Source organism: Protomyctophum bolini (genome assembly GCF_963924005.1).
Source record: "Protomyctophum bolini genome assembly, chromosome: 1".
NCBI lineage: Eukaryota > Metazoa > Chordata > Actinopteri > Myctophiformes > Myctophidae > Protomyctophum > Protomyctophum bolini.
Genome location: NC_137862.1, coordinates 567,312 through 580,227, shown reverse-complemented (window position 1 = coordinate 580,227; position 12,916 = coordinate 567,312). Strand labels below are relative to the sequence as shown.

General features: G+C 46.6%; 1 protein-coding gene across 2 annotated transcripts in view; it reads right to left on the bottom strand.

Moving 5' to 3' along the window:
- Positions 1 to 12,916, bottom strand: part of ahctf1 (AT hook containing transcription factor 1) — a 61,373-nt gene that overhangs the window by 22,269 nt on the left and 26,188 nt on the right. For both annotated transcript variants that reach the window (XM_080768872.1, XM_080768871.1), the window contains 12 exons: positions 12,183 to 12,272; positions 11,386 to 11,526; positions 10,747 to 10,851; positions 10,105 to 10,201; positions 9,245 to 9,368; positions 7,995 to 8,051; positions 6,309 to 6,455; positions 4,491 to 4,681; positions 3,489 to 3,633; positions 2,104 to 2,235; positions 1,828 to 1,984; positions 75 to 219 (listed from right to left, as the gene is read on the bottom strand). In XM_080768872.1, the coding sequence (XP_080624998.1) occupies positions 75 to 219; positions 1,828 to 1,984; positions 2,104 to 2,235; positions 3,489 to 3,633; positions 4,491 to 4,681; positions 6,309 to 6,455; positions 7,995 to 8,051; positions 9,245 to 9,368; positions 10,105 to 10,201; positions 10,747 to 10,851; positions 11,386 to 11,526; positions 12,183 to 12,272 (1,531 nt within the window). The remainder of the gene's footprint in view (positions 1 to 74; positions 220 to 1,827; positions 1,985 to 2,103; positions 2,236 to 3,488; positions 3,634 to 4,490; positions 4,682 to 6,308; positions 6,456 to 7,994; positions 8,052 to 9,244; positions 9,369 to 10,104; positions 10,202 to 10,746; positions 10,852 to 11,385; positions 11,527 to 12,182; positions 12,273 to 12,916) is intronic.

The following is a 12,916-nucleotide window of genomic DNA, read 5'->3' as shown; positions in this document are numbered from 1 at the left end:
TTTTGACTGGATTCACAACAACATAAATGTAAAGACTTTTATTGTGTTTAAGGTTTGGAGGCGGTTTTCCTCACCTCCGGCTCGGGGAGGCCTGAGGCGACTTGCACAGCCACACCTCCTCTATCTTGGCCATGACGTTTTTGAAGAAGCCGGCTCTGGACGTCACGCTGTCCGTCGCACAGCGTCTGGCGACGGTGGACAGCGGCTGGGGCCTGGACACTGAGACACAGAGACACAGAGACACTGAGACACAGCATGGACACATGTCATTCTGGGGCCTGGACACTGAGACACAGAGACACTGAGACACAGCATGGTCACATTTCATTATTCTGGGGCCTGGACACTGAGACACAGAGACACAGAGACACTGAGACACAGCATGGACACATTTCATTATTCTGGGGCCTGGACACTGAGACACAGAGACACAGAGACACAGCATGGACACATGTCATGTATCCGTTCTCTTACTTCTAGATCTAACGGCTGCATTTGACACGATTGATCATTCGATTTTAATACAGCGTCTGGCAACAGTGGACAGCGGCTGGGGCCACAGCATGGACACATGTCATTATTCTGGGGCCTGGACACTGAGACACAGCATGGACACTTTTTATTATTCTGGGGCCGAGACACTGAGACACAGCATGGACACATGTCATTATTCTGGGGCCTGGACACTGAGACACAGCATGGACACTTTTTATTATTCTGGGGCCGAGACACTGAGACACAGCATGGACACATTTCATTATTCTGGGGCCTGGACACTGAGACACAGCATGGACACATTTCATTATTCTGGGGCCTGGACACTGAGACACAGCATGGACACATTTCATTATTCTGGGGCCTGGACACTGAGACACAGCATGGACACATTTCATGTATCCGTTCTCTTACTTCTAGATCTAACGGCTGCATTTGACACGATCATTCTGGGGCCGAGACACTGAGACACAGCATGGACACATGTCATTATTCTGGGGCCTGGACAGTACAGTTATCTACCTTCTCTGTGGTGCTGGTACAGTGATCTACCTTCTCTGTGGTGCTGGTACAGTGATCTACCTTCTCTGTGGTGCTGGTACAGTTATCTACCTTCTCTGTGGTGCTGGTACAGTTATCTACCTTCTCTGTGGTGCTGGTACAGTGATCTACCTTCTCTGTGGTGCTGGTACAGTGATCTACCTTCTCTGTGGTGCTGGTACAGTTATCTACCTTCTCTGTGGTGCTGGTACAGTTATCTACCTTCTCTGTGGTGCTGGTACAGTTATCTACCCTCTCTGTGGTGCTGGTACAGTGATCTACCTTCTCTGTGGTGCTGGTACAGTGATCTACCCTCTCTGTGGTGCTGGTACAGTGATCTACCTTCTCTGTGGTGCTGGTACAGTGATCTACCCTCTCTGTGGTGCTGGTACAGTGATCTACCTTCTCTGTGGTGCTGGTACAGTGATCTACCTTCTCTGTGGTGCTGGTACAGTGATCTACCTTCTCTGTGGTGCTGGTACAGTGATCTACCCTCTCTGTGGTGCTGGTACAGTGATCTACCTTCTCTGTGGTGCTGGTACAGTGATCTACCCTCTCTGTGGTGCTGGTACAGTTATCTACCCTCTCTGTGGTGCTGGTACAGTGATCTACCTTCTCTGTGGTGCTGGTACAGTGATCTACCTTCTCTGTGGTGCTGGTACAGTGATCTACCTTCTCTGTGGTGCTGGTACAGTTATCTACCTTCTCTGTGGTGCTGGTACAGTGATCTACCCTCTCTGTGGTGCTGGTACAGTTATCTACCCTCTCTGTGGTGCTGGTACAGTTATCTACCTTCTCTGTGGATGGAGGACCAGGTGGAGGGGTGCTGGTACGGTTTGCTCCGCTCCATGGCCAGCTTCCTCTGGACTCTGGGCAGAACTTTGCCGTATTGCTCCATGATGGCGTTCCTGGTGTTGGAGCGCTCCTTCAGCTTGGGGTCTCTCTCATTCTGGGGAGGGAACGTCAAGGTCATCTTCAGACAAAGCATCTACTCGTCCACACAGTCATCTTCTCCTTCAGACTGTGTGTGTGTCTGCGCGCGTGTGTGTGTGTGTGTGTGAGACATACCACCAGGTTCATCTTCAGGGTGTTGTTGAGTCGTAGAGCTGGGATGTAGTTGGCCTGTTGCAGGTAGTGGACCATCAACACCTCCCTGTTGTGGAGACCTCCTGTCCCCTGGAGGTACCTCTCCAAGCACTCCTACCACACACACACACACACACAAAAAACATATTAAAGCAATGGCCCATTATTTGGGCGGCCTACTGCCCATAACGTCAGGCCTACTGCCCATAACGTCAGGCCCACTGCCCATAACGTCAGGCCCACTGCCCATAACGTCAGGCCCACGGCCCATAACGTCAGTCCCACTGCCCATAACGTCAGGCCCACTGCCCATAACGTCAGGCCCACTGCCCATAACGTCAGGCCCACTGCCCATAACGTCAGGCCCACTGCCCATAACGTCAGGCCCACTGCCCCATAACGTCAGGCCCACTGCCCATAACGTCAGTCCCACGGCCCATAACGTCAGGCCCACTGCCCATAACGTCAGGCCCACTGCCCATAACGTCAGGCCCACTGCCCATAACGTCAGGCCCACTGCCCCATAACGTCAGGCCCACTGCCCATAACGTCAGTCCCACGGCCCATAACGTCAGGCCCACTGCCCATAACGTCAGGCCCACTGCCCATAACGTCAGGCCCACTGCCCATAACGTCAGTCCCACTGCCCACAACGTCAGTCCCACTGCCCACAACGTCAGGCTCACTGCCCCATAACGTCAGTCCCACTGCCCATAACGTCAGGCCCACGGCCCATAACGTCAGTCCCACTGCCCACAACGTCAGGCCCACTGCCCCATAACGTCAGTCCCACTGCCCATAACGTCAGTCCCACTGCCCATAACGTCAGGCCCACTGCCCATAACGTCAGGCCTACTGCCCATAACGTCAGGCCCACTGCCCATAACGTCAGGCCCACTGCCCATAACGTCAGGCCCACTGCCCCATAACGTCAGGCCCATGGCCCATAACGTCAGTCCCACTGCCCATAACGTCAGTCCCACTGCCCACAACGTCAGGCCCACTGCCCATAACGTCAGTCCCACTGCCCATAACGTCCGGCCCACTGCCCATAACGTCAGTCCCACTGCCCATAACGTCAGGCCCACTGCCCCATAACGTCAGGCCCACGGCCCATAACGTCAGGCCCACTGCCCACAACGTCAGGCCCACTGCCCCATAACGTCAGGCCCACGGCCCATAACGTCAGTCCAGGCCTGATAATCACAGACTACTTTGAAAGCAGTGCTTCTTGAACGCTGATGTCATGTTGTCCTGTTTAACTTTCACTGTGATATTATCCATGGCCGATCGTGTTTTACGTTTACAACTCAACGTACAATCTACACATCATAAGTGCCATTATTGCCTTCATAATATGGTCCTACCTGTTCATTGGAACCCAAGGGTAGTTTGAGAAGTTCCTTTATGAGGCCCAGCTCCTGGCAGCTCTCATAGAGAAACCCCATCAGTTCCTCCATGTTCAGGAGACTGGAATGCTGTCGCAGTAAAGACCACGCCTCCACCAGACACCTGGGGGGGGGGAGAGAGAGAGAGAGAATAAAAACCAACGAAGAAGAAGGGGGGGGAAGTCCCGCCTCGTTGTCTGGGCCAGCCAATGGCCAGCTGGGCCCAAACGGATCTAGAAAGATTTATAATTCAAGGACTGACCGGCTTCATCTTACGTCCATATCAGACCCGGAGAACGTCTATGTTGTAAACTCACCCTTTTGCCTTCACCGACATAACCAACATTGGATTTTGGAAGTCATATTCATGAACCACAGTAGTCTAGTAATGCACAAACTAACTAATCTCACCTATTGTGCAGCAGTACAGACACTAATCTCACCTGTTGTGCAGCAGTACAGACACTAATCTCACCTGTTGTGTAGCAGTACAGACACTAATCTCACCTGTTGTGTAGCAGTACAGACAGTCTCACCTGTTGTGCAGCAGTACAGACACTAATCTCACCTGTTGTGCAGCAGTACAGACAGTCTCACCTGTTGTGCAGCAGTACAGACACTAATCTCACCTGTTGTGCAGCAGTACAGACAGTCTCACCTGTTGTGCAGCAGTACAGACAGCAGTACAGACAGTCTCACCTGTTGTGCAGCAGTACAGACAGACTCACCTGTTGTGCAGCAGTACAGACAGCAGTACAGACAGTCTCACCTGTTGTGCAGCAGTACAGACAGAGACTCACCTGTTGTGCAGCAGTACAGACAGGAGTACAGACAGTCTCACCTGTTGTGCAGCAGTACAGACAGCAGTACAGACAGTCTCACCTGTTGTGCAGCAGTACAGACAGTCTCACCTGTTGTGCAGCAGTACAGACAGTCTCACCTGTTGTGCAGCAGTACAGACAGCAGTACAGACAGTCTCACCTGTTGTGCAGCAGTACAGACAGACATAGCTTGGCGCGGGCCGTGGAGGCCAGTGGAGGTTTGCTGATGTGGTAGTATCGTAGCGCGGCGGCGTGCTGGCCCTGGATCATCAGCGCCTGCAGGACGCGGTCCGGCTGCCACCAGAACTGGCTCTGGGACGTGGTGGGGTGGAGGAGCAGCTCCACCGCACTCTGGACAGGAGGGAGAGAAGAAGAGACGTTACTGACCTGGGATCAGTGAACCAGTTGAACTGACCTGGGATCAGTGAACCAGTTGAACTGACCTGGGATCAGTGAACCAGTTGAACTGACCTGGGATCAGTGAACCAGTTGAACTGACCTGGGATCAGTGAACCGGTCAGGAGAACTGACCTGGGATCAGTAAACCAGTTGAACTGACCTGGGATCAGTGAACCAGTTGAACTGACCTGGGATCAGTGAACCAGTTGAACTGACCTGGGATCAGTGAACCAGTTGAACTGACCTGGGATCAGTGAACCGGTCAGGAGAACTGACCTGGGATCAGTAAACCAGTTGAACTGACCTGGGATCAGTGAACCAGTTGAACTGACCTGGGATCAGTGAACCGGTCAGGAGAACTGACCTGGGATCAGTGAACCAGTTGAACTGACCTGGGATCAGTGAACCGGTCAGGAGAACTGACCTGGGATCAGTGAACCAGTTGAACTGACCTGGGATCAGTGAACCAGTTGAACTGACCTGGGATCAGTGAACCGGTCAGGAGAACTGACCTGGGATCAGTAAACCAGGAGAACTGACCTGGTTTTCCTTTTAGATTTCCAAAACTAGTTTTAGTTTTCATCTAGTTTACTTTTAAAGACTAAATATATTGACAATTTTGTAAAAAAAAAAAAAAAAAAAAAAAAAACCTGACTAAAATGTTAGGAAGGGACTAGTGGACAAGAGATCCAGTGTAAGTAATTTTACAATCAGTTGCAAGCTGAAAATAGCAGATCTAGATCGGCTATTTTCAGCAAGTGTAAAAACAGTCATTACGACGACATCAAGGCCCGCCAAAATACATTTTGTTCGACTAAATCAACTGTATATTTAGTTGCCTCAAAAATTATGATATGTAGTCGACTAAAACTAGCCCAATACTTAAAACATTCCAGGTGATTCCATTCCAAATGTGACTAAAACTAAATGAAAACTATTCAAGAGACTAGGACTAAAACTAAAATAAAAATGTGCTGCCAAAAACAACACTAAGTAAGTAGATTTTATTTAAAAAGCACCTTAACAAGGTTACAAAGTGGACAGTACAACAAGCAAACAGGAACAACACAATCAATCAATTAACCCTAACCCTAACCCTAACCCAAAGTGGACAGTACAACAAGCAAATAGGAACAACACAATCAAGTAACATCAGGAAAATGTTTCCAAAATAAAAACTCTAACAAATATTTACAGACTCCCATTAGGAGGCCTTGGTCAGAGGATCGCAGGGATCTCACATTGACCTTGGGGGGCAGAAGGTCACACATAGACGGCGGGGCCAGTCCATGTAGGGCTTTAAAAGTAGTTAGAAGGATTTTAAATCTATCTATTCTAGCCTTGATGGGCAGCCAGTGGAGTGTGGCTAAGCCCGGGGTGATGTGTGCTCGACGGGTGGTGTTGGTGAGAATTCTGGCTGCTGTTGTTCTGTACAAGTTGAAGTTTGGATAAAGAGGAGCTGGATAGAGTGGTATTAAGTCCGTTACAATAGTCAAGGCTGGATGAAACAAATGAAAACAAAACAGTGCAGTGAACCGAGTCAAGATGTGCACGCCTGTGCCTGTGTGTGTGTGTGTACCTGGTGGTCATGGTGGTCCAGTAGCCACAGACCCTGGACCAGCTTAACGAGTCCAACAGGGATGGCGAAGGCGGTGGGGAAGGACTCCACCGACGCTCCGCCCTTACTGGAGAACGAGTACATGATGTCCAGCAGCAGGTAGATGACCTACGACCTCTGGTTAAGGCTCATTCTGACCAATGACATCCCTGGATGGTGGTTTTCAATAGTAACGGGCCTTTCTCTGCCCCACCCCCTCTCCCATGCTGATATGGTTCCCGTTTCTCATTTGAGTAAATGGTGCGCTGTGACTGGCCAGTCGCTGTGATTGACAGCCTACACCTAAACCTAACCCTGACCCTAACCTTAACCTCAGTAAAACTATACCTAAACCTAACCCTAACCGTAACCTCAGTAAAACTATACCTAACCCTAACCTTAACCTCAGTAAAACTATACCTAACCCTAACCCTAACCTCAGTAAAACTATACCTAACCCTAACCTTATCCTCAGTAAAACTATAACTAAACCTAACCCTAACCTCAGTAAACTATACCTAAACCTAACCCTAAACCTAACCTCAGTAAACTATACCTAAACCTAACCTCAGTAAACTATACCTAAACCTAACCTCAGTTAAACTATAACTAAACCTAACCTCAGTAAAACTAACGCAGTGGCTGGGGGGCGTTTCCAAGAACCCAAATGCGAAACGAATACCATATTATCCTCTCCCATTTGTTTATGTTGTGTTTTAGGATCCAAGATGGCCGCAGCACCAGGAGGGGGTGGAGCGGAGGTGAGCGGGCGGGGTCGACATATGGTAAATGGTGCATTTATATAGCGCCTTTATCCAAGGCGCTTTACATATATTGTGCATTACATTCACACACCGATTGCGGCGGAAGCCATGCAAGGCACCAACCAGCACATCAGGAGCAATTTGGGGTTCAGTGTCTTGCTCAAGGACACTTCGACATGTAGACAGGAGGAGCCGGGATTCGAACCGTCGACCCATGGATCATTGGACGACCTGCTCTACCTCCTGAGCCACAGTCGCCCCATATGCCCTTACTGGCCTGCATTCAAGACACCTGACTTGTGTCTGAACACGGCTTTGATGGATGTGTTCTTCCCCCCACCCCTCCTCGCCCCATCAAACAAAATGTTTGGTCAAACCATATGGGCTTCCATTGGAAACACGTTAAACACAGACACAAGACAGACACAAGACAGGTGTCTTGAATGTGTGAACGCAGCCCAGTAAGGGCATGATGTCAACCCCACCCGCTAACCCTCTGCATGTTTGTTTTTTCATCGTCTTCACAAATAATGATAGGATTCAGGTCTAAATTAGTCTGCCTTTAAGAACTGGATTTCAATTCTTAAACACACAATAAATACAGGTTAGTTTAAACATACTGTAGCAGGTTAGTTTAGATTCTGTGTTGGAGAGACACAACGGTAACAATGTCCGAACTACAATAAAGATGGCGGCGCAACTGGATTAACTGGTGACGTCATGTTTAAAGCGGCGTTGTTGTAATTGTTAAACCGGTGTTGTCATCGACTATAGTATCGTTACAGTAACGGTAACGTTATGACGTCATCATTACGTCGTCATCGACTAGTATCTTTACAGTAACAGTAACGTTATGATGTCATCGTTACGTCGTTATCGACTAGTATGGTTACAGTAAGGATACGATGGCATGTTTTGTGTCTTCGGGGATATTCTCCAGCAGGTAAATGTCCAACAGAGCCTGATGGTCAGAGGAACACATTAAAGACATATCAGGTAAATGTCCAACAGAGCCTGATGGTCACAGAGGGACACATTAAAGACATATCAGGTAGAAGTAACCAAACATCTAATTAGCTTAAATAAAAGATTAACTAATAATGAGCCATTATAAATGTCACACATCATCATATGATGTTAAAATAGGGTTGAATAATAATCCATTAAAAATATGATAGGCTCTATTGCAAAAGCTATCCATATAAATGTATAATTATATGTATTAATTCATTATTAAATGTATGTAGAACAAGAACTGCACTGTCGAGTGCCTACTTGCTTGTAGGACACTAGTAGGCCATAAATGGCCTACTAGTGCGCAAGCAGAGAGCGCACGACGCACGTACTGTCGACCGCTACGTCACCGGCTTTCGATGGTGACGTATATGTCGATCAGTGTCGGGTGGATTAAAGGAAATGCCTCTTGTAAATTGATTAGCGGTATAACGTGGTTACTTTGCGTATGCCCCGTTTGATGCATATGTATCGTAGCAGCATATGACGTCAGGGTATAACTGGTACAATCGTCATTACGTCACCATCGAAAACCAATTACACTCTGGCATTGGGTCCTTTAATCCACATCTTTATCACGTCATCATTGAGAGCTAGTTATACATATACTATGTATATATGTATATGTAATTTGTAAGTTGATTAGCGGTATACTGTGGTTACTTTGCGCCGTACGCACTGTCCCGTCACTTTTGAAGCGTACGCACCGTCCCAGCAAACTGTGCCTGATACGGCAGTGGTGCCAGATTACATGCATCTGTATAACTAGCTCTCAATGAAGACGTAATAAATATGTGGATTAAAGGACCCAATGCCAGAGTGTAATTGGTTTTCGATGGTGACGTAATGACGATATGTTTTAGTGTTGGGAGGATTAAAGGTAATGCCCCCATGTATACATGTATGTATACATGTATATATATACATGTATGTAATCTGACACCACTGCCATATCAAGCACAAGTAGTCATTACGTCATACGCTGGCACGGCGCATACACATCAAACGGCGACACACGCATCGAAGCACTTGGACGAAAACTATTACTTGCGCGCTCTGCTTGCGCAAGTAATTATAAATGTCACCCATCATATCATGTTAAAATAGGGTTGAATAGGGTTATAAATACGAGAGGCTCACGTGTAAGGTAGGAGGAGGATATCGTCCTGTTCCTTCTTCATCTCTCTTCCACAGCTCCACCAGATGGTCTCCACATTCCCCCACCAGACCATCGATCATCAGGCAGTCTGGACACCACCGCCCCCTAGTAATAATAATAAAAACAACTTTATTTGTATAGCACCTTTCATGACATGAAATGCAGCTCAAAGTGCTTTACAGAGCAAAGGAGGAAAAAAAAAAGAAAAGCAAGGCATAAACATAAAAAACAAGCAGTAATGCAATACAGTGAGGACATGAATAACAAAAAATAAAAGATCAATTAAAAGCAATGTTGTAGAAGTGGGTCTTGAGCTGTGCTTTAAAAATGTCTACAGAGGCTGCCTGTCGAAGGTACAGTGGCAGTTTGTTCCATGCCGACGGCCCGTAGAAGCAAAAAGCTGCTTCCCCGTATTTTTTAGGCAAAGCGAGCAGGCCAGCAGTGGAAGACCTTAGGGGGCGGTTTGGGACATATTTAGGCAGGCAGTCATGTAGGTAGGAAGGTGCGAGACCATTGAGAGCTTTATACACAAGTAAAATAATTGTAAAATCAATAGTGGACAACAGAACCAGACCATCGATCATCGGGCATTCTGAACACCACCTCCCCCTAGTGGGGACATATGGGCCTTGCAAACGGGGAGCGATAAAACGCGCCTATAGTTCATTTTCAATGAGACCTGCGGTGCAACAACGCAGTATGTACAAAGTGTATTTACGTGAGCATTATTGGTCCCGTGAATTTGTTGCGCGCGTGCTCATTATGTGCACACGCTAGACCTAGATGTAAAACCACATGTTTTTGGAATAACGGAAGAGTCTCACTGGGTCAATGGACTCACTTGGCCAGTCTGCTGAGCTCTTCTCTACGGAGGCTGTAGTCGTTACTGATGACGGCGTGGCTGTAGAACGGCCTGGAGATCTGGAGCGCATCGTCACCTTGTGGAGAAGATCAATACAATGATCAATACATCGTCACCTTGTGGAGAAGCACCATATTGGTTCAATCAATACAATGATCAATACATTAGGGAGGGCTGGGACAACATTCCTGTGTCCAGGTGTGTTAATTAGCTGATCTTTGATAGTCTACTACCATCAAACTGTACCGGACAAGGACGTAAAACAACGTATTGATGCCTACATTAAATATGGTATTTGATCTATTTTGAATTGTTCTTACAGACTGTAAATTGATTAGAGCGATACAGCTGCACATGGTACTAAGCAATACATGCCTTATTTAATAAATGCCCTTTGCGGTAGACAGAGAGATGTTCTTACAGAGAGATGTTCTTACAGACAGAGAGATGTTCTTACAGACCGAGATATGTTCTTACAGACAGAGAGAAGATGTTCTTACAGACAGAGAGATGTTCTTTACAGACAGAGAGATGTTCTTACAGACAGATAGATGTTCTTACAGACAGAGAGATGTTCTTACAGACAGAGAGATGTTCTTACAGACAGAGAGACGTTCTTACCGGAGCCCTCAGGCAGAAGACCGGTCCGACAGAACCACAGAACCACCTGGGCGTAATGGGAGATCAAACTGGACACCATGTTCTTGTTCATCAGACCCAGCAGACCTGCACAGTAGTAAATATGATTAGATACGTTAATAAAACACAGTAAATATGGTTAGATACGTTAATGAAACACATAGCGTTGGTTAATTAACCCATTTACACCCGACGACCGTTCTACAAATGTCTTCCAAACGCTGACAGTTTTCAGTTTTCAAGTTCATGTTTCTGTGTCAGTGGTGCTCAGACATTTTCACGTCAAGGACCCTCAGAAATCGATGTATTTGGCCACCGATCCCCATCTGAAAATATGTAGTTCCACGGTGAGATGTAAGTGTTGCGTTAGCGTACCTCTCTGTGTGAGGTCGTGAGGTGTGTGTGTTTACCTCTCTGTGTGAGGTTGTGAGGTGTGTGTGTTTACCTCTCTGTGTGAGGTTGTGAGGTGTGTGTGTTTAGCATACCTCTCTGTGTGAGGTCGTGAGGTGTGTGTGTGTGTGTACCTCTCTGTGTGAGGTTGTGAGGTGTGTGTGTGTGTGTGTGTGTGTGTGTGTGTACCTCTCTGTGTGAGGTTGTGAGGTGTGTGTGTTGGGTACCTACCTCTCTGTGTGAGGTCGTGAGCTTCTTGAAGCAGACATTGGAAGATAGTGCTGAGGTTTCCAAGCAGCCTCTGGCTGTGCTGCAGTAGCTGTAGGGTCTGGGGGTCAGTGAAGTTGGACGAGCTGTCAAACAGCGGAGCGCCTGAGGAACACACACACACACACACACACACACACAGCAAATTTAGATTTTAGTTTTTCATTAGTCTCTTGAATAGCTTTCATTTAGTTTTAGTCACGTTTTAGTCACCTGGAATGTATTTTGTCAGGCCGTCGTAATGACGTAAAATAGCCGATCTACAAGTAAAATAGCCGATCTACAAGCACACAATGCGTCGCACTTGTAGATCAATTATTTTCAGAATGCAACCAAGTGTAAAATGACTCATACTGGATCTCTTGTCCACTAGTCCCTTCCTAACCTTTTAGTCTAGTTTGTATCCGTTGACGAAATTGTCAATATATTTAGTTTTAGTTATCATAGCTTAGTTTTCATTTAGTTTTCGTCAGTGACAAAAAGGTAGTCGACCAAAACAACACTGACGAGATCAAGAGATGATGATTATTAATCATAAACATTTACACAATGGCGAACAAAATGCTATACATTTATTACATCGCTTTGTTTAATGCCGTCTGGTCGATTGAGGCATTCTGTAGTTCTTTCCTAATCTGTATAATTATATTGCAATGAAAGCATAACCTTTTTAAGCTAGTATATATTTTAAATAAACTGTCTGTCAAATGATTGATTTTGTTCATACATATAAAGTGGTTTTGTGAGCGATGATAACTTACAGATTCCATCCAGTTCCTCTTTGGTAGAGACGACTTTATTCCAAGCCCACTCCAGGATGTAGCGAAGGTTCATGGCCGAGCCTGGTTGTTCTTCAGAAAGAAAGACAGACAGACAGGTTAGACTGATCTGGGGAAGTGTTTGAGAAAATGTATTAAAACCTCACTTCCAGTCGAGTACGAGTCTTTATTAACAGAGATAGTGCTGCGCAGCAGCAGTCATACCAGACAGACAGACACGTTTCGGCGCGCAGGGCCTTCGTCAGTGTCGAAATCGTGTTTGTCTGTCTGGTATGACTGCTGCTGCGGAGCACTATCTTTATTAATAAAGACTCTTTAATTCATTTTCTATAATGATGTTCTTTTGGAATCTGCACCCAGCACACGCCTGAAACTACTGTATATAAAACTGTCTGAGTAGAGCGTGTGTTTGAGATGCCATTATAAATGAAGATTACAGCTCATAATGTCACTTAAAATGAGTTACAAAGTCACGTGGGTCTCATTCACAAATGTCAGAGTCAGGAAACTCATGTGTACAAAGTTCAATGCCCGGTTTAAAACCATTAAACAAGAGGAGGAAAGCCTAGTCACACTGCGTAGTATATAGAGTCAATGTGGCGTTTGCACTTCTTTGGTTGAAGCTGATTTTAGTGAAATAAGGATGTAAACGAGGACATTACGTTGTAACGCAGCGAGAGCAGCAACTCTGCCAGAAACCCACTCTTTGTGTGGTC